The 19,447-nt window shown below is 57.2% G+C and overlaps 6 protein-coding genes across 6 annotated transcripts; 5 read left to right on the forward strand and 1 right to left on the reverse strand.

The window, feature by feature from the left end:
- Positions 1-525: 525 nt before the first annotated feature.
- MFIFM68171_08963 (Endomembrane protein 70) lies at positions 526-2,649 on the forward strand (the record flags this gene model as incomplete). Its single annotated transcript, XM_071064382.1, has 1 exon — positions 526-2,649. The coding sequence occupies one exon, from the start codon at positions 526-528 to the stop codon at positions 2,647-2,649; it is 2,124 nt and encodes a 707-aa protein (XP_070920483.1).
- Positions 2,650-3,203: 554 nt separating this feature from the next.
- Positions 3,204-4,307, forward strand: MFIFM68171_08964 (Calcineurin-like phosphoesterase domain-containing protein; the record flags this gene model as incomplete). The annotated part of the gene is made up of 3 exons (XM_071064383.1): positions 3,204-3,748; positions 3,808-3,889; positions 3,939-4,307. The coding sequence occupies 3 exons, from the start codon at positions 3,204-3,206 to the stop codon at positions 4,305-4,307; spliced, it is 996 nt and encodes a 331-aa protein (XP_070920484.1).
- Positions 4,308-4,479: 172 nt separating this feature from the next.
- Positions 4,480-5,745, reverse strand: PEX12 (ubiquitin-protein ligase peroxin 12; the record flags this gene model as incomplete). Its single annotated transcript, XM_071064384.1, has 1 exon — positions 4,480-5,745. One exon carries the CDS (start codon positions 5,743-5,745, stop codon positions 4,480-4,482), a length of 1,266 nt encoding a protein of 421 aa, XP_070920485.1.
- Positions 5,746-6,273: 528 nt separating this feature from the next.
- MFIFM68171_08966 (HotDog domain-containing protein) lies at positions 6,274-6,860 on the forward strand (the record flags this gene model as incomplete). Its single annotated transcript, XM_071064385.1, has 2 exons — positions 6,274-6,387; positions 6,444-6,860. 2 exons carry the CDS (start codon positions 6,274-6,276, stop codon positions 6,858-6,860), a joined length of 531 nt encoding a protein of 176 aa, XP_070920486.1.
- Positions 6,861-12,539: 5,679 nt separating this feature from the next.
- Positions 12,540-15,778, forward strand: MFIFM68171_08967 (Zinc finger protein klf1; the record flags this gene model as incomplete). The annotated part of the gene is made up of 3 exons (XM_071064386.1): positions 12,540-12,883; positions 12,944-13,819; positions 13,867-15,778. 3 exons carry the CDS (start codon positions 12,540-12,542, stop codon positions 15,776-15,778), a joined length of 3,132 nt encoding a protein of 1,043 aa, XP_070920487.1.
- A 946-nt stretch (positions 15,779-16,724) lies between these two features.
- On the forward strand, positions 16,725-19,088 carry MFIFM68171_08968 (uncharacterized protein; the record flags this gene model as incomplete). The annotated part of the gene is made up of 6 exons (XM_071064387.1): positions 16,725-16,919; positions 16,978-17,936; positions 18,091-18,233; positions 18,294-18,672; positions 18,727-18,821; positions 18,880-19,088. The coding sequence occupies 6 exons, from the start codon at positions 16,725-16,727 to the stop codon at positions 19,086-19,088; spliced, it is 1,980 nt and encodes a 659-aa protein (XP_070920488.1).
- Positions 19,089-19,447: the final 359 nt, after the last annotated feature.

A 19,447-nucleotide genomic window follows, 5' to 3' on the forward strand; every position in this document is an offset into this window, starting at 1 on the left:
GCGATGACCGCCGGATTTCCCGGTACATCCATGTGGGGTCTTGCTCCACTGAAGTGCCGGTTAAATTTAGCGCCCGGCGCGTGAGATGCACCCGCCGATCCGCCAAATCGCATGATAAGGTCTTCAGCTTTCCACCAACGTCTGCCACCTGTCCCGCTCAACCGTTCGTTCACCAACCACACAATCGCTGACAACCACACACCAATCGACTCTCCTCTTCCGTCGCAAACTCTTTTTCTGCGCCTCGCTTCTTAGGCACTCGGTGCCGATTTCACTCGTTTCATCCCAAGACAGGCAGGCCGCCGACGCCGCTGCTGCGCCAGACTGACGGCCAAGAAGATTGGCGATAGCCCCCAGATCTCCGCAAGCCGACAGCCATACCCGACCCACACGCCGCCGCGCACCCGTCTGAACGATTCCCAAGAAACACGAATTTTCGAAACTTCCCCCCGCCGCAGTTAATGAATTGAAGCGCTTCCCCCCAAACCCAAGCTCGGGCGGAAACCAGCAGGAGCAGACTACACCATGGGCTTCACCACGGCGTTCCAACGATGGGCCGCCGTGGCCCTGGCCCTCGGCTCAACCGCCTCAGCCTTCTACATCCCGGGCTGGTCGATCAAGTCCTACACCGACGACGAGCCCATCCCGTTACTCGTCAACAAGGTCTCGTCGGACAGCACCCAGCTCCAGTACGCCTACTACGACCTCCCCTTCGTGTGCCCGCCGACGGGCCGGCAGCGGCCCGGCTCACTGCTCTCGGGCCAGAGCATCCCGCTCAACCTGGGCGAGGTGCTGCGTGGCGACCGCATCATGGTGTCGGACCTCGAGCTGGCCATGAGGAAGGACAAGCGCTGCGCGCTGCTCTGCGAGAGGGAGGTGACGGGGCGGGAGCTGAGGCGGGCGCGGGACATGGTCAGAGACGGGTACGTCGTCGAGTGGATCGTGGATAATCTCCCGGGCGCAACGAGTTTCGTCACGGCGGACAGGACCAAGAAGTACTATGCGGCCGGGTTCAAGTTAGGGTATACGGAACATGCGGCGGGGCGGCCGCGGTATTTTTTGAATAACCACCACACCGTGATTATTAGATATCGGAAAGCGCCGGGGAAGGCTGGGGAGAAAGGGGGTCAGGTTGTGGTGGGGTTCGAGGTGTATCCGAAAAGTATTGGGCCGTCGAACGAGAGGGGGGCAGATCGGTGCCCCGTGGATTTGGATAAAGTTGACCAGAGGTTTGAGTTGGGTTTTGTGGGGAATGGGACGAAGACGGCGGATGCTGGCTTAACTGCGGAAGAGCAGGATGGGGCTGACGACGACGTCAAGATCACGATTCCCTTTACGTACTCGGTCTACTTCCGGGAGGACTCATCGATCGAGTGGAACAGGCGGTGGGATCTGTACTTTGTCAACCAGGAGGAGGGATCCCGGGTGCACTGGATGGCGATCATCAACTCGCTCATCATTTGCGGACTGCTCACTGCCGTCGTGCTCGTCATCCTCGCGAGGACGATCCGATCCGACATCAAGGGGTACAAGGAAGGCCTGGCAGAAGGCGGCAAGCTGCGCTTGGGGCGCAAGCGCAAGTCAGGTAGCGGGTCACGCACGCCTAGGGAAAAGGCGCCGGGCTTGCTGGAGCAGGTGGTCGAGGTGGAGGATGCCGAGTCCTCGGACGAAGAGGCGTTGGAGGACGTCACCGGCTGGAAGCTTCTTCACGCCGATGTCTTCAGAGCTCCGGCATACGGCCACCTACTTGCGCCCCTGGTTGGCTCCGGGATGCAGCTGCTGTTCATGGCCGTAGGTTTGATTCTGCTCAGCGCGCTGGGCGTCTTGAATCCGAGCTTCCGTGGCGGCTTCATCAGCTTCGGCATAGGACTCTTCGTCTTTGCCGGCCTCTTTTCCGGCTACTTCTCCTCACGCGTCTACAAGACGTTTGGCGGGGGGGACTGGCGAAAGAACGCTAGCATCACTGCACTCCTCTTCCCGGGCCTCATGTTCGGCATCGTGTTCGTTCTCAACCTGTTCGTGTGGGCGCAGGCTTCCAGCACGGCGATGCCGTTCGGCACGCTGATTGCCATCGTTGTGTTGTGGCTGTGCGTCCAGCTGCCACTTGTCTACGCCGGCGCCTGGTACGGATTCCGGGCCGGCGGCTGGGAGCACCCTACCAAGACGGCCAACATCCCCCGGCAGATCCCGCAGCAGGCGTGGTACATCAAGGGACTGCGCACAGCGCTGCTCGCCGGTCTGATCCCGTTTGCCGTCATATTCATCGAGCTGCTGTTTGTGTTCCAGTCGGTGTGGGAGGGCAACGGCTACTACTACCTTTTCGGCTTCCTAGCGGTGGTGTCGACAATCCTGATGGTGACCATCGCCGAGGTGACGGTCGTCTCTATCTACATGCAGCTGTGCTCCGAAAACTACCACTGGTGGTGGCGGAGCTTTCTCGTTGGCGGCGCCAGTGCCTTTTGGGTCTGGATGTATACCCTCTGGTATTACTTTACGAAGCTGCACATCACCGGCTTCGTGAGCAGTATGCTCTTCTTTAGTTACAGCTTCATGGCGTGCTGTGTGTATGGTCTGCTCACGGGCACGGTTGGATTCTTGACAGGCTATGCGTTTGTGCGGAGGATCTACAGAGCCATCAAGGCGGATTAATTTCTGGGCGCGAGTACTCTGCGTGTATCGCAGGTGCAGCGTTAGGTTTGGACAGAAGGGGGGTTCTAAGGCAAGGAGTATAGGCGTTAAGGGACAACTACGGCTAGGGATTCTCAGGGATTATCTAGAATGTGAATAGTCCGTAGCATTAATACAAGTGCATAAGTCGCTGCGGAATGCACTTGTAGACTCCACACGGAGGCGAGTTGCCAGCGAGCCTCTGCAGTGACGACACGATGCACCTGTAGTATGTAAATAAGAAGTGGGGCAGTATGTCCATAGTCGCGGCCTGCCGCCCAAGCGATCACCCACTGCTTTTTAAGCCCCACGTCCAGCTGAGCATCGACTCTGTGTTTCGGTCTCCAGACAGTTACCGCTCGATGCGCGAAATTCAGGCGCCCCAGTCTCAGAATTATACAGGACCTGCTCAAGACCCTGTCACTTTCTGAATTGGTCGGGTGTCGGCATCCACGGGGTGCAGTCGGTCCTCGCGACCGCAGCCTCATGCATCAACCCCACAGTCATTAGACACTCAACCACAACCCACAAGGGAAATGGACCACCTAAACAACATCCTCGTCTTCCTCGGCCTCCGGCGTCCGCCTTCCGAGATCTTTGAGCCCCCAACCCTCCTCGACCGTCTCCTCTCTTCCCCACTGCAATACCTCGTCACCAAAATCTACCATACCCTGCTCTTCCTGCGCGGCCGGCCCTTTCACCCGCCGCGGAACAGACGCCCCATCCGGATCGTTGCCCTCTCAGACACACACAATCTCACCCTGCCCCGCGCAGCAATTCCGGACGGGGATGTGCTCATCCACTGCGGAGATCTCACTGTGGACGGGACCGTGGATGAACTCCAGAAGCAGGTCGACTGGTTGAAGAACCTGGGGAGTTTCAAGTATAGGCTGGTGATCGGGGGCAACCATGACATGTGGTTTGATCCGGAACAGAGGAAAGGCGCCGGGATGGAGGGGGCGGTGGACCTGGCGGGTGTCGAGTACCTCTGCGACAGCTCGGTCAAGCTCCAGTTTGAGGGAGGGAGGAGGCTGAATGTTTACGGATGGGGGGCTGTTCCTTGGTGTGGTGATGGGTTTGCGTGAGTACTGGTCGGACAAAACGGACGGTGGGGCGACGGAGTGGCTGACGTCCGGACAGCTACCAATATGACCGGGGCAACGACATCTGGCGGGACAGGATACCTCTTGAAACCGATGTTCTTGTCACGCACACGCCTCCGGTAGGTCCTCCGCCCGAACTGCGGTGCCGCTTCGCTAACCGTCTGGCAGGCTCACCACCTCGACCTCGGCGTCGGCTGTGCCAGTCTCCTGGACGAGGTCTGGCGGGTGAAACCCAGGCTGCACATCTTTGGCCATGTGCACTGGGGCCACGGGAAAGAGAGCGTCTATTACGACGAATCCCAGCGGGCATACGAGTCGCTCGCGGCGAGGCCCACAAAGGGGTTCATCTATGATCTGGTCCCAAGCGCCAGGTGGATGGATGCATTTTACGTAGTTCGGTACGGCATTGGCAACCTCCTCTGGAAGTGGCTCATGCTCGGCCCGGGGTCTAATAACGGGGGTTTAATGGTCAACGCAGCTCTCATGTATGGCAATACCGGACGTCTGGGTAACCGGGTGACAGTGGTGGATTTGTAAGAGTATCAGAAGCCGGTTACTCCTTGATATTTATAGTTGGCGGTATTAATAAGTAGATGTACATCCTGTTGGGATTAATTTAACATGAAGACCCCGTTTTCCTCGCACCCAAACTCCAGTAATGCTCTAACGCGTCTGTCTCGTCACCTCGTATAGTCCGTAAAGATTGATATCATACCATGATCCGCCGCAACCCCTCGACGCCACCGAGCACTTTCCTGCCAGTGACCGCGCACCTCGCCTCTCCGCTTTCCCATTTTCCAGCCCTGCCAGCCATAAACTGCTCTTGCCGCGGATGAGTACCCGTCAACCACCTATGGATGCAGGTGTAGCAGTAGACGATGCCCGTCGGGCATGCCGTAGGAGTGGTAATCTCGTTCTCACAGATCGGACACAGGTCCGAGCTGGCCGGGGCGGGAACGGTGAAGATAGGCAAGAACGACGACGCGGCAATCGGCGCGTCTTCCTCTTGCCACTTCTCCTTCTCCTCCCAATCAGACCCCTCCTCCTCCTTCCCTCCCTTTTCTTTGACCTGTTGCTTCGCCCCATCTGGCGGCAGCCCCGTCACTACCGGCGGCGGCAAGTCCAAGCTTTCGGCCGCCTTCCTCGACAGCTGCTTCGCAAAATCCGACGCGTACCACCACTCGAGGAACTTGAGCGCAAAGATGCTGGTAGGCAAGACAAGCGAGAGCGCCCCCATCGCGCGCGCGCCCAGCGTCCTCCTCGCGCCGCGCTGGACCGCCTTCTGCTCGAGCGCCTCGATGGCGCGGTAATCCGCCGCGTTCATCCTCCGCACGCGCGTGCCAATCAGCCACAGGAACGGGTTGTGGTACTTGGAGTTGTCGAACAGATACGCCAGGTTGAAGGCCAGCAGCGCAAAGTAGTAGGCGGCGTGGACGCTCGGGTAGACGTGCCGCAGGAACCAGCGGTAGTAGTGCAGGACCCGGTCCTTCCACCCGGCGCCGGGCGGCAGGCGGTTGTAGGCGGCGCCGAGCAGCGCGCGCGGGGCGTCGACCTCGTACGCCTCGTCGAGCTTGCGCTTGAGGTACGGGATGCCCACCATGACGGCGAGGTTCTTCCAGATGTCGGCGCTGCTCAGGCGCAGGGCGTCGCGCACCACGCCCGGGGCGGCCGCCGAGGCGCGCGGGATCTCGGCGGCCAGCGCCTTCTCGCGCTTGAGCCCGTAAAAATGCTCGGTGAACGACCCGCCGCGGGTGCGTAGGTAGTGGCGCTCGACGATGAGCGCGGCGAGGGCGTAGAGCTCGTCGAACGAGTTGAGGGCGCGTAGTAGGTGGCGTGGGTAGCGGTGCGTGAGGACGGTGAGGAGGTAGCGGAGGGTCGGGGGAAGCAGCGCCGACAGCTGCTGCTCCGAGAGGAGCTCGAAGAGCGACGGTTTGCCCTCGTCAAACGTGCCCCGAAGGGCCGTGACAAATTCCATGGCTATTGGGTTTGTTTCTCGGTGTGTGGTGTGTGGTGGGATAGCTAGGAAAAGAAGAATAGTTGGAGTTGAGAAGCACCTGGAGAGATGCGATAGCCGACGGTGACAGGGGTCCTGCTCAGCGATAACGGTACATACTACGACAGGGGTCAGGAGCCGAGGCACATCGGAACCGGCATGTCGCACTGCAGGGACGTTGCGGCACGCGGGGCTGTCCCCACAGCGGGCAGCCCCCTATAACCCAGCACAGCCCCAAGGCACGTTCCATTATAAGTACTAAGGCAAGGTACCTTTTTGCTATCATTTGCTGTATCGAAGCATACCTTGTACTATCGCATCCCAGTGTCTAAGTCAGTTGCTGCTCCTACCTCGAATGCAGAAAACAAAAATCTGACACCCCTTATGAGCCGGAGGATCCCATCCCTCTCAGCTGGCCGGCTTACATCTATACATAATAAATCGCAGCCTTTTTCGAAGGAGCTTGCGTTCAACGTCACGCGTTGCATAGAACCTATCAAACCTTGAACCATGTCAGGCAAGGCGCATCGAGAAGCTCTCGCCGCGGCGGACCTCAGCGGCGAGGAACGGTTGCGGGAGCTGATGACCAAATTTGCCGAAGCCACCAACGACCCCGAATTCCATGCAAGTTCCAGTCTTTGTATTTGTCCACTCACCCACTTACATCTCGTGAATTACAGGAATGGGCAATGACCCTATCTCCCTTCCTCCACATCCACTCCATTTCCCCTCCAACACCCGACCACCCCTTCCCCTCGGTCACCTTCACCTTCACCGTCCAGCCGCAGCACTGCAACCGGCTCAACAACCTGCACGGCGGCTGCACAGCCACCCTCTTTGACTTTTGCACTAGCGCGGCCCTCGCGCTCATCTCCCGCCCGGGATTCTGGTCCTACCTGGGCGTGAGCCGCACTCTCAACACAACCTACCTGCGCCCCGCGCCCGTAGGCGCCGAGGTGCGTATCGAGTGCGAAATCGTCCAGGTCGGTCAGCGGCTGGCTACTATAAGGGGCACCATGAAGAAAGCCGGCGACGGGGCCGTTGTGGCGCTGTGCGAACATGGCAAGGTGAACACCGATCCGTCGCCCAAGGTCTGATGGACAGGCGAGGGGGGTGATTCGGGAGAAGGGCTAAGCGAGTAACAACATATATGGGTGGCTTGTTTGGGGCATGTTTGTGTGCCTTGTGATCATATCCGGACATGGCGACGGAATAATAGATGGATCTAGAAACGGGCACTCATGATTAGCAGCACCTTTTTGGCCGAATTTGTTTCGCAACCGTTGTCCTAGAGTGCTGTAGTTTTAGCATGACGTCCTCTCCGTTCCCTTCTTGGCAACGCTGGGTTGACGTACCCACTCACAACAGCACCTAAACTCTTGACTGGTTTTCTAAGGCCCTTTGTTTCTATTGACGATATATTCTATCATCAACCGCTACTTCGTAGAAGAGATCTAAGTACCGTTAAGCAACTAGTAGCGCGTGACAGTGCGTTCATGTCGAGGTCCCTCACTCCGGCGGAAGGCCAACGGTTACCTACGTTGGTACTAAATCTGAGGCGTATCTGGTGATAATTTGGCCGTCGGCTTTTCATACATTCCAGAAGATGGGAATCCTCGCCAATAGACTGATAGTGAAAATTCAGGCACAATCTTTGGGGCGACCGATGTATCGATCTGCCTCGAGCCGTACAAAGATGGCTTTCTCTGGATGAGGGCCGGCCAGCGGTAGGAGCGGAAGAATGGAATCAAAGTAGATGTTTAAACGGCCGAGACTAAGGTGGTAGGCCTGTATGATGACGGCTCCGCAAAGGATGAAGATGGCCGAACCCGAAAGGCAGACTCGCAAGATAGCGGTTCAGCGGAGGAGAAAAGAAGCGAGTGCGGCGAGAGAGGATAGGGGAGCAAGAGCGCCAAACATAACTCTCTCGATGTTCCAACTGCGGTAATATGCGTTATTCGAGATGATCAAGAATAATCGAAGGAAATCAAACTGGATGGAAGAAGACTCACACTTTGGAAATGCAGTCGGGCAGGGGACGCTGAAATAGAAAGTCGATCGAGTTGTGGGAGTGAGGAACAATTACGAAGGCTGAAGCGTAGAGAGTGATATTTAAACGCTTAGGTACCCGGCCATCATCGCCCGTGCCGGAGTAAGAGTGAGACGAAGCCTCAACGTCATGACCAGCCGATCAAGGAACCGAGACTAGAGTGGATATCAAATTACCAGGTAAGATAACTCCTGAGAGAAAGGCCCTGTAAATAAACCAAAATCTTTCATTCGCTCCTGTTGTGTGTCTACACTCGTAAGCGGTGGTTATTGAAACTTGTATTTGATGTCCTATGAAATGAATTCCGGACAGGAAAAGTGGGGCGGCAAGGCCTCTGGAGAGAATGGTACCTGTGTCTACCTATGAAGAGCAAGTTAGGATCCGGGCAACTGGTAACCAAATCTCCGCACTGGTGCGCTCTATAATAAACGGTGACAGAAGTGCGATGATTCCTCCAAGAGCGGGAACGCGACAGGAAACTGCGGTTAAAGAGGGATGTTGAAATCCGTCTTACTCTCGGCCTGATGTCCCTACAGGTAGATTCTGTAGGTACAGGAGATTCTTGGGCGGGCTGCGTTTGTTGAGGCTATCACAGTTACACGTAGACGGGGTATGAGAATGCTCAGTGCAGGAATCCGGAACATTTGACCGGAACTTTTATGGTAGAGGAGAAGCTAAACGCCCCAATTGCTTGCCAAAATTCGCGGGCGATAAAGGCTAACTATGGTTTACAAGGGCCCAAATAGTCCTACCATATAGTTACAATGGCCTCAAATATATTCTTGGTCCTCCAGCTGATGTAGCTAAGGATGGACTTGAGGGTCTTACATAACCAAAGGCATAGCTACACAAGCCACGCAAGAATCCCAGACCTCGATGGTAATACAACACCAAAAATTCTATCTACATCAATCCCTACCCAACCAGAATCGTGACCCAACCGCCACGCTGCTGGGAGCAAATGGAGCGAAAGTAGTTGTTGTTGGCCTATGATACTAAGCGTGGAACGGAGCGAAGATGCGCCTCCTTGGGCCAAGGAAAAGTCTTGATATATTATCCATACTTTGACCCTTCAAAGAATGCACCGGGCATCACCTTTTCGTCGACCTGCATATGCCGTACTGCAAGTTCAGCCAGTGGCGCTCAGTCGAATCTGGATCTCGGCCTGGCAGAATCGTTCGACCCTCGCGACTTTGGTCAGGTGCGTTTCTGCCGGATCGCCAGCACACTTTCTTCTGCATCCGAATCCTCCCACCGAAGCCATTGGCACTTGTTTCACCAAGCATCAGATCCCGGTCAAATAAGGCTGCCGAGACCGTCTGGAGTGGTCGACATCCCGCGTTCTCAATGCCCAAAGCACCCTGGTCTCACATCGGGGGGCCCCCACATCAACGCGCTTGCTGAGCAAAATACCTTCGCTCTCGGCCCGCTTGAACGATGTGGGCAGGCCAAACAGGGCGGCTGGGCCTGCTGGTGCCCCTTGGGACGGGACGAAATTTCTCCACGGCCTGGCTGGCACGGGTACAAATCTGGGGTCCATGACTATTGTGGCTGGGTCGCGTGTTCCGGTCGATTGGACCCGTCTATCTGGGAGGGGGTGTCAGCCCGAAGACACAAAGCAGAAGGTTGGAGACGCCCGTTGAAGTTGGGGGTTGCACATGGTGCTTTTGTTAGTTTCGGGTGGCGTTCGATGGGCAGTACCGGCAGCCTGGCCTTGAGCTGACTGAGACGCGGAGCGCTTCCATCCATCCCGGTGGCCCTTCGTCCCACATTCGTCGAGAATATGGGCGGAGGGTCTCGACAGTTTTGGCCGCTTTGGGTCTAACCGCGTTGGACATTTGTGGTTGCAATCCCGTGGAGCTTTCTCCTTTTCAAGGAACAGTTTGCCCCACAGTACCGGAGCTGAGCCATCATGATCCAGCTCGGCCCCTATACGTTTCCAACACCGAGCGCATCGCGAGGCTCAGTGGCAAGGCAACCAAATCTAGTGTCTCGCAGGAGATGAACTCGAGTTTCCCTTAATAATCTTGGCGAGCAGAAGGTGGGGCTGCAAGAGCTGGAACCCAGGATGAGAGCGCTCTACCAATCAGACTATGCTTCAATGATCCCACAAGGACTCCCCCCAAACCTCTTCGCATTTTGCCAGGGGGACCCTTTCCTCTCTTCCAACCAGGGCAACATCCCACGCTGCGTTCGCGCCCTGACGCCGATCGAGGCTTTTTGGGGTCGATGCCGGAAAGGTACAGGTCTAGCAGCAGCGCATCCAAAGCCAAGAGTCTCTGACAACTGTTGCCCATTTCCTTCGTATACGCAGCAGTCGGCTTCCAAAAGAAGGCACTGGATGCACACGAAGAGGGCAAGGGGGGAAAGAGGGGGTGAGAGCGGGGGGAAGAGAGTGAGAGAGACAGAGAGAGAACATGACCTACACAGTCTGCGAGTACAGCTGTTTGAGCACCGAGACGCGAAGGGATAAATACAGCTAAGTGGTTACCTTACCTCTGTCCTCCCTTACTTGCATGCTTGCTCGACCTGCCGTTGGGTGCCCGCCCGCGACCCCCGCAAGCGCGCCCACGAAGCCGAAACGGTGCGCCCCAGGTGTGTGTGCAGGAAAAATCTACCTTTGGTTTAATCTAGGCCGCACCACATCCCGAATCGGGCCAAGATGCGGAAGCATTCTTATGCCGCGCAAGAATACAACCGCAGGCCGAAAGCCGCCATCGCCAGACCAGACCTTTGGTGGCGGGGGGCGAAGTCCCACCAGATTTCGCCGCGCATGTCATCCCAACCGTCTGGAACAGCTAAGATTCCCGACAAAAGATCCGGTTCAAATGGCCGAGACTCGGCCGCTTGCAGGTAGATCCTTAGATGACGGAACATCCAATGTGTGTGATGGATGCGCGACCGGGTGCTCCCACGGCTTCCAGGTGCTTCCCAGGTGCTTCCCAGCACGGGCCCGGTATCCCGGGCAAAACACACACGGGTAGAGCGCAGCTCCGGTGCACCTTTCTCATACCAGCAATGGGCGTTGGGCTGCCTTGCCGCAACCGATCGGAGCCAACAACAAAGTAAATATGCAACTGCCATGTACACGCGTTCAGACGCATCGGGCGGAGTGCAGCGACGATGTCGCAGGAGGCGGTCCATCGTGGGGAGCCGCAGGCCCGGCGCAAGCACAGAGAGGGCCACCCCCGCTCCTTACATCTTATGTACATTAGTGCAGGCATGCCACGGCAGCACGGCCTCGTGTGGCCGTCGCTTCTTATAAAGTAGACCCCCACACTCTCTCCTCCGCCCGCTTCCCCAGAACATCATCCTCGACCTGCGAGAGGCCAAGATTTGATCAGGCGACAACTCTCCACTTGGAGGAGACCCCCGGACTCCAGTCGTGTAGAGTCATCTCATCCCTTCGGATCGCATTTTGCGAGGCAGGATACTCGGCGAATTCTGGATTCAGGTTTCGAACGTAGTCCCGCGCATCGCAGACCCCCAACGACGACGCCCGGTACCGAAGTCCTTGAAGTTCGTTTCCTGGCTACCTTTGGGTATGCAGCTACATTTCATTTTATTTTTCTTCCGAGGGCCCCTCTCTCTTTGGTACGCTAGGTGCTCGGCTCCGCCTCGGCCTTCGCAGCAGTTGCGGCCTTTTTGGGGGATTTAAATCCAGGTTCAGACGAGCAAGGTACCTTATTTTCGAGAGTGCCTCCCTCGCGGGATCGACGTGGACAGTGCGCCAGCAAATGTTGTCCGTGCAGTTTTGACAGTCCCAAAACTGGACGCTGCGCTGCGGAAAGCTACGCAGCGCGCAGGGCCGTATTGGCTGACAGCAGAGTCATACACGAAAGAGAGTGGGGGAGTTCTTGTCTTGCCGGTTACTGGGTAGTCGGGTCCAGCTGTGGTACTTTGATTGCTTGACAGTCAAGTTGCCAATGGGCGAGCTTTCTCTTTTTCTTCTTTTCATTTCCTTCTTTTTTTCTCTATTTCCGTTTCTATTTTTTTTATCCCTCGTCGCTTTATTGCCATTGTGGTCAAGGGCTCCACCCGTGCGTGCAAGTGTTTGACGCACGCCCCTCCCAACCAAAATCGCACCCCGGCCCTCAATCCCACCCCCGCTCTCTCGGTTGTCCAGACCCTGCTATTAGCGGACCGCTTCCGTTCATTTTCCCGCAACGAGCATTCCCGCATCGCTTCCTGTGGATTGTGTTCCTCTTTGCTGATCCTGTTCTAGGGATTGCACGGCCTCTCTTTTTCCACTCTTATCGTTCTGCAACACGGACATCTACGATCGCAGAGCTATCGGGAGGCGCCGGGCTGCGCCAGGATCTTCTCGTCGTCCTCCGACTTGCAGCGAGCCGTGCTGGGTTAGCCTGTCATGATACCGTGAACCTCATTGCCCAATTGGTCTGGTGAGGTCGAGAACAATCCGACACGGCCATCGTCTCCGGCCCGCGGCTTCAACAACGGCCCCCCTCCACCCCGCTTGCGCCGTCGACTTTAGGCCCTCTTTACCGTCTCATCCCACGCCGCCCGGCAGCAGCACGCCCTTCAGGAGCCTGAGCAGAGCCTCATTTGCGCATCCACCGTGTGTTACTGCGTGTCATTGGACTGCTCCGATTCGCCGCGTGCCGCCCGGTGATTTGTGCGCGGACACGGAGTACCTCGGTCGGTGTCACCCTGCCCTGTGCCACCAATCTCCACCGGTGATTGCCGATGGGTAGTTGATAGGAGCATGGCTTCGGTTCTCACGTCCCAGCCAAGTGACATTAAAGCTCCGGTACCTGCATCTCGACCGTTGCCAGCCATGGCGCCGCTCCGGGACCCACCATCCCCGGACAACCTCAAGCAGGAACCCGACCACGAGAGAGGTCGCCCTCGCAGCCGATCTGATGATAAGGATGTGGAGGGCCTCGATCTTGATGACGCCGATGACGGCGATGCCGGGGGGGACAACGCACACTCGTCCAACTCTGAGGGCCCTGCAAGGAAGCGTAGGCGCAGCCGCAAGGGACTGGACAAAAAGTTCGAGTGCCCGGAAAAGGGTTGCGGAAAGAGTTATTCCAGGGCCGAGCATCTGTATGTCGTCGCAAGCATTGAGGTGAATCGTGTTTGTAATGAATGCTGACGTCCGTGAAGCTATCGCCACCAACTAAACCACAACCCAAAGCAAGTCTACAAATGCGGAATCGGGGATTGCCAGAGGACCTTTGTCCGGCTGGATCTCTGTAACCGACACAAGGACCGCCACACGGCCAAAGGGTCGGCCCTGAACCGCAAGGACTCGCTAATGAGCCAGGGCTCACCGATAACGGAGAGTAGGCCACCTTTCGTGCCCGCCGGTTCCACGTCGCCGGAAGTCAACCGACCGGGAACCGCCTACAATAAGGGCCGGCCGTTGACCATGCAGTACCACTCGCCCAAGGATAGCATCGGGAGCCCCTACACGCCATTGGCCCACACGCCTCCGACCGGGTACTCGAACGGGACGCCGAACGGCGTCGATTACATGCACACCGATCCCAGCTACACCCACATGGCTCAACGGCCGCCCCACCATTCACCCCCGGGTCCTCGACGACCGTCGATTCAGACAAACGTAGCCCCTTATGGGGTATTATCTCCCATCTCTACCCAGCCAGGCTACCACAGCCAGCCGACTAACACGCCTCAGTCTGCCAACGGGATGCCTTACGTGGCGCCGCAGAATTTCCCCCCCTTTAGCCTTCCGCCATCTGATTATGCTACGTCGTCCGCCGGAGTTGTGGCGCGGGACGAGCAGCAAGCGTACGCGCCCTCGACATCCGCCGAGTATGCCGATCAGCATCCGCAAGCGGCCGGTGAAATGATGCTCCTGGACCAAATGGGTATGCAACAGACGATGCCCGTCTTTGGAAGCGACAGCATCCTCAACAAGTCGCCCTATGTTGCGATCCCGGAGGATTTTGTGGCGTATCTATTCAACACTCACGGTGAAGGTTCACCCATAACTGGGGTCCCCTTGCAGGGTTACAAGTACGTAGTCTATATTCTGCGTTCGCTTTTTTACTGACCCGAGACAGCTACGGGGAATTCCCGAACCAGTACAATATGCCCTACTATAACGACCCGAACCAGCTGGGCTATTTCCCCGCCTCGGCCGGGCCGCACCAAGTCATGTCCGTCACGAATCTGCTTGACCAGAACCTCCCAGAAATCGTCATTTCGGAAGAGAAGAGCGCCGAGATATTCGAGTTCATCAAGGAACGTTTCCATGAAAACGGCTATGCCCCGGTCGAGCGGCAGCGTGAGAGCATCCTTGACGGGGATCGAAACGACGACAGCCACATGCTGAGCCGCAAGATGATGCAGCAATACATTGGCTCTTATTGGCTTCACTTTAGCGACCAAGTGCCCATTCTTCACAAGCCGACCTTCTCGCCCGACAAGACTCCGAATCTGTTGCTGATTGCCGTCATGACGATTGGAGCAGTGTGCCTGGACAAGGCCCACGGCCACAAAGTCACCAAGGCCGGAGCGGAGCTCTCCAACTTCTTGGCGTGGCACCTCAGGTGGGAAATGTTCCAAGACCCCAACTGCCGGCCGCCCGCCAAGCTCTGGGTGTTCCAGACGCTATTGCTCCTCGAGCTGTACGAAAAGATGTATTCGACGAGAGAGCTCCACGAGCGAGCGCACATCCATCACGCGACCACGATTACGCTCATGCGCCGCGGGCGGGCACTGATTGGGAAATCGGCCTTGGAATCGCCGCCGAATCCCAGGGATGACAAGACTAACGGGTCCAGGCAGTCGTCGACTTCTGGGATGGCCAATACACCCGAAGAGTGGTGGCATCATTGGATCACCAACGAGTCGACACGACGGGCGGCGTTTGCGGCGTTTGTCATTGACTCGATCCACGCCACCATGTTTGGGCACTCGACGGTGATGGTGGCCCACGAGATGCGCCTGCCGCTGCCATGTGACGACAAGCTATGGAAGGCTACGAGCAGCAGCGAAGTGGGGAGGATCGAAGCCAACCTCATGTCGATAGGCAACAAGCCCATCTCGTTCCTCGAGGGGCTCAAGCGGACCCTAAGCAATCAGGAAGTGCAGACAAACTCGTTTGGGCGCACGATTCTCATGGCGGGACTGCTCAGCGTCAGCTGGCATATGAACCAGAGAGACCTTCAGGTCAACTCGCTGGGCGGCGGCGTCTCGCAGGCGCTCGGCGGACGGGACAAGTGGCGGGGGACGCTGACACGTGCCTTCGACTCGTGGAAGAGCGATTTCGACAAGACGCTGTTCAGGCGGGGCGACCTGTCGGCCGACCCATACGCCTACGATCTCTCCAACCGCAACGAGGCCAACGTGGTGTTTGAGAGCCGGATCGTGCTGCACCATCTGGCGCACATGGCGATGCACGTGGACATTGTGGACTGCCAGATTTTCGCACGGGCGAAGCGGCTCCTCGGCCGGGCAATCGGGCCCCAGGATCTGAACAGCGCGCAGCGGCGGATGAAGGATGCGTGGGCGCCGTCGGCAAAGGCGCGTGACGCGACTTACTACGCACTCAAGTTCCTGCACTCGGTCATGCTTCCGGACGGCGTGGGGACGCCGAGCTCGAATGGCTACGGTCGCCACGATGAGCTGTACTCAGCCCGGGACGACGTGCTGCTCAACCGCCCTTGGGTGCTGTACTTTGCCGCGCTGGTAGTCTGGTGTTACGGATATGCCCTCGAGGACGCCAGCCCGGGCATACCGATACCGGCGACGCAGCAGGACAAGGTACGGCAGATGCGCGAGTATCTGAGCAAGTATGGCAACGTGTCGTCGCCCGAGGAACTCAAGTCAATGAAGGGGATCAGCCACAACACGCCGCTACTAATGGTACTAAAGGACACATTCGAGGTGACGAGGTGGGAGCTGCTTCACGAGGGTGCCACGCTGCTGAATAATTGTATTCTTTTGAATTCGGGGCAGAAAGTTCCTTGAGCGGCGAGTAAGGCGCTGCTCGAGAAGTAGTTGGTGGGGATTTGCTTTGTATATCTCTGGGGTTTCTGCAGGCGAGGAAACGGGTTAAAGGGTTGGGGGGTATGGGGGGGGTATGGGGGGTTCTACCAAAACATATACCGCGGGGGAGGGAGAGAAACATCGAGCGAGCGTGGATGGATGCATTTTCTTTCTGGCGTCAGCCAGACGGCGGCATGCGAGTGTTTACGGGCACTGGCTCAGCATATATTTTGTTTTGTCCACTTATACCCCTTACGCTACATTCTTCAACGTACAAGATGATACTTTCCGGCGATATATTTTGCGGTGGCATTCGATAGTGTCTACAACTACGTACAATTGCCATATGTGTTTCTGAGCTCATTTTGCGGCGTAGATGCCATGATGACGACTGGACAAAGCGGGGTCAGAGAAATGCCTGTTTCACAACGTCGGTACCGGAGACCAAGACGAAAGAGCTGGACGACCTCGGCTGGCAGTAAATACCTAGGTATCCAGGTACGTAGGTACTGTACATAATACATGCTTAAAGCCACTGCACAGATTGCGACCAGCACTTCAGAGGTCGAAGTATGAGCCACAGGACAATCTCTTGCTCGGGGATGCGGGGTTAAGCTGAACAAGGCAAAACTTTCGGACTTAACCACTCGGAGAAGCTCATGTGAGAACGACACCCTCTTTCGACTGGTCACATATCCATCCTCGAGCAATCCCCGGCACAACGTGGCTAGCCCGGGGACCCTCTGAACCTTGAAAACAGGAATTTCTAAGAGAGACTGTGTCGTCACCCGTCGGCGTGGGTTACTCTGGGCGCCGTCTCACATCAACCAGGAGCTGAGGAGCGGCCAACGAAGGCTCAACGCTGCTCGTCTGGTAGGAGACTTATTTGCTTACGGTTTATCCCAGAGCTGCCACCTCGGGCCCCACGATGACAATTCCGACACACAAGCAACGGTCTGACACAACGATGCTCTTGACGCAGCTGCCCCCGGAAATCATCCACAGCATCCTGAGCTATGTGGAGCTCGACGATCTCACGACAATACCTTTGATATGCCGGTTCTTCAACGGTTATGTCAAGGACAACAGTGCGCTCTACCGCGCTATCTATCTTCGCCTCCTGGTACGCCATTTTCCGTACATATGCCGCCCGCATCACACACACACTAACACAGCCGCAGGACGAGCCCCAAAAGGGCAGTGGCCTCGACTTCTCCCAGGAAATCCGCGACCTCATCCACCTGAAAGCCCTCTGCTCCCCGGACAGCGCCGCCAAGCCCTCCCAAATCGACTTTGTCCACCGCACCGTCACCCGCCTCCTCAAGCACTCCCTCACCGCCGCCGGCGTCGCCAAGGGCGATGGCGATGATGGCCACAACAATGTCCCCAAACGCACCACCCGCTCCCTGACCTTCCCGCCCTCCCGCAACGCCGCCTTCCTCACCGCCCTCTTCTCCTCCTCCCGCCCCGCCCGCGCCAAGTTCATGTCTCGCTCCGGGCTCTACGAGCGCTGCCGCTCCCTGATGGCGGTGGAAGCGGAAGCGGAAGCGGAAGCGGGAGCGGAAGCGGGGCCGACCGCGCGGGGATCTGCCCCCGGACTCGCTAGCCAGTCGGAGCCTGCGCGTGGGCCTCGTGACGAGGCCGAGAGCGAGGGCGACGATCGCCGCCAATACCGATACCGAATGCTGCGGCTGCGGCGGCTGCGGCAGCTTAGTGCCAAGCTCCACTGTCTCTATGGCTGTGGCGTCGCGGGGGACGGTGTGGGTGTGGTTGCTGGGGATGGGGACGGGGATGGCGATGGGGATGAAGGGAGCGGGTGCCATAGGGAGGAGGCGGAGGTGGAACTGGACGGCTTCGGCGAGGTGTACACCGCCGGACTGTACCCGCTTGCGTGCAGCAAGGTGTACGATATGCGGGAGCACACCCCCAGGACGAGGTGGGGCCCCTTTTTGGATCGGGGTGCTGGTGCTGCGAGTAATCATGATGATGATGAGGAGGAGGAGGAGGATGAGGATGAGGATGAGGATGGCCAGGGGGGGCTCAGGGTGGACTGGGAAAAGGTCGAGGCTATCATTGTTGTGCTGGCGACGAATATGTGGCGCAAGGGCTTGGACCGGTTCCCGATCTTTAGGGAGCTCTGGTACGTCAGATCGGAGCTGTGCTCCAACCCCCTTTTCACGGTTGTTTCAGGGGCCAAGCGATAGGGAAATGCCTCCCGAGACGCAGCAGTTACCCCCGAAACCCGCGCCCGAAACCATCTGAAGGAGGAACACATGACTAACTTTGCTGGGCAGGGCGCGGCCGTTCGCGGGGGTGTGGCCGGGGAGTTATGTGCCTTTTTGGGGAACGGGGGTAGCAGAGCCGAAGCTCGGGGAATTGGAGAGGATGGATCCGTATGGGGTGAGTGGGAGTTGGTTGAGGGTGATTTGCTTCCTGGGTGAGTAAACCGCCGCAAGCGAATGGGAAAAGAACGGCGGCAGATGCTGACGCGTTGCAGACTACGGCGACTTTTTTGACTTTAACTTTCCCGCCGTTGACGATACCCCTGATGATGTTCCCCGCCCGCCGCTCTGTGTCGGCGAGGCGACACGTCTGATCTTGATGAAGATGCGCGTGACCAAGATTGAGCCGCCTAGCGGGGGAGACCATAAGGGCTACCCGGTTGTGCATTTTCAAGGGTTCTCGCGGGCTTTGGACGGGTTCTGGAACGGGAATACTGACTCGGATCTCCGTGGCACGGTGAGGATGACGCCTGAAGGTGAAGTAAGGTGGACGTCGTACTCGATTTTTAGTGGCGAATCGAGGTGGAAGACTGAGGGGATCCAGCTCGGTGGGATCCGGTCTGCTAGGGGAGTTGTGGGGTATTGGTTCGACAAGTACGTCTCATTTGCGCTGGGCTCTGGTAAGGCTCACATTGCTGACTCTCCCAGGGACTATAACCCGCAAGGGCCTCTTGGGCCGACGGCATTTTGGAAGGTGTCGGACCGTGAACCGAAGCTGTTGGCAGATGGCTTGCTCTCCGTGAGTACGTTACCCCGAGCTGTTCATGCTAGGAAAATGGTGGCTGACTGCTGGTGGTGTAGTAGCCGACGACGCGGATTGGGAGGAGGACAGTTATGATGAGTTTGAGGAAGAAGCACTCTTGCCGTCTGACCTGAGCTTATTAGGGGTTGGCTATGAGGATGATGACGATGACGATGACGACGACGATGAGGATGGCGATGGCGTTCATGTCCATGTTTGGGGAGATCAAGGCGAGCACTGGGACAATGACGCTGAAGTCAGTGGCTGATCTTCGGAACTAGTAGTGAACGACTTCTCTTGCTGCCCAGGGTGCAGCGGCGCACGCGGCGGCATAGACCGTGAAAACGTCATGGACGAGTATGTTATACAGGATCCGCATGAAGTCTTATTTATACTAAACTACCCTTTATTATGTGATTACAATTGTCAAACCATACGGGGAACAAATGAAAGGACAAGTTGCAGCTGTTGATAGAAGATATTGATGATAGAAATAAGGGTGGTTTTGAGCTAGATTTAGGTCTGTAATCTTGACTACTAGGTTCTTGACAAAAGACGTCCTTAAATTTAAGGAGAGAGAGGGGGGTTAAAAAGAAGAAAAAAAGGAAAAAAAAAAAAAAAAAAAAA

This window comes from Madurella fahalii (genome assembly GCF_045866475.1).
Source record: "Madurella fahalii IFM 68171 DNA, scaffold_5, whole genome shotgun sequence".
Classification (NCBI taxonomy): domain Eukaryota; kingdom Fungi; phylum Ascomycota; class Sordariomycetes; order Sordariales; genus Madurella; species Madurella fahalii.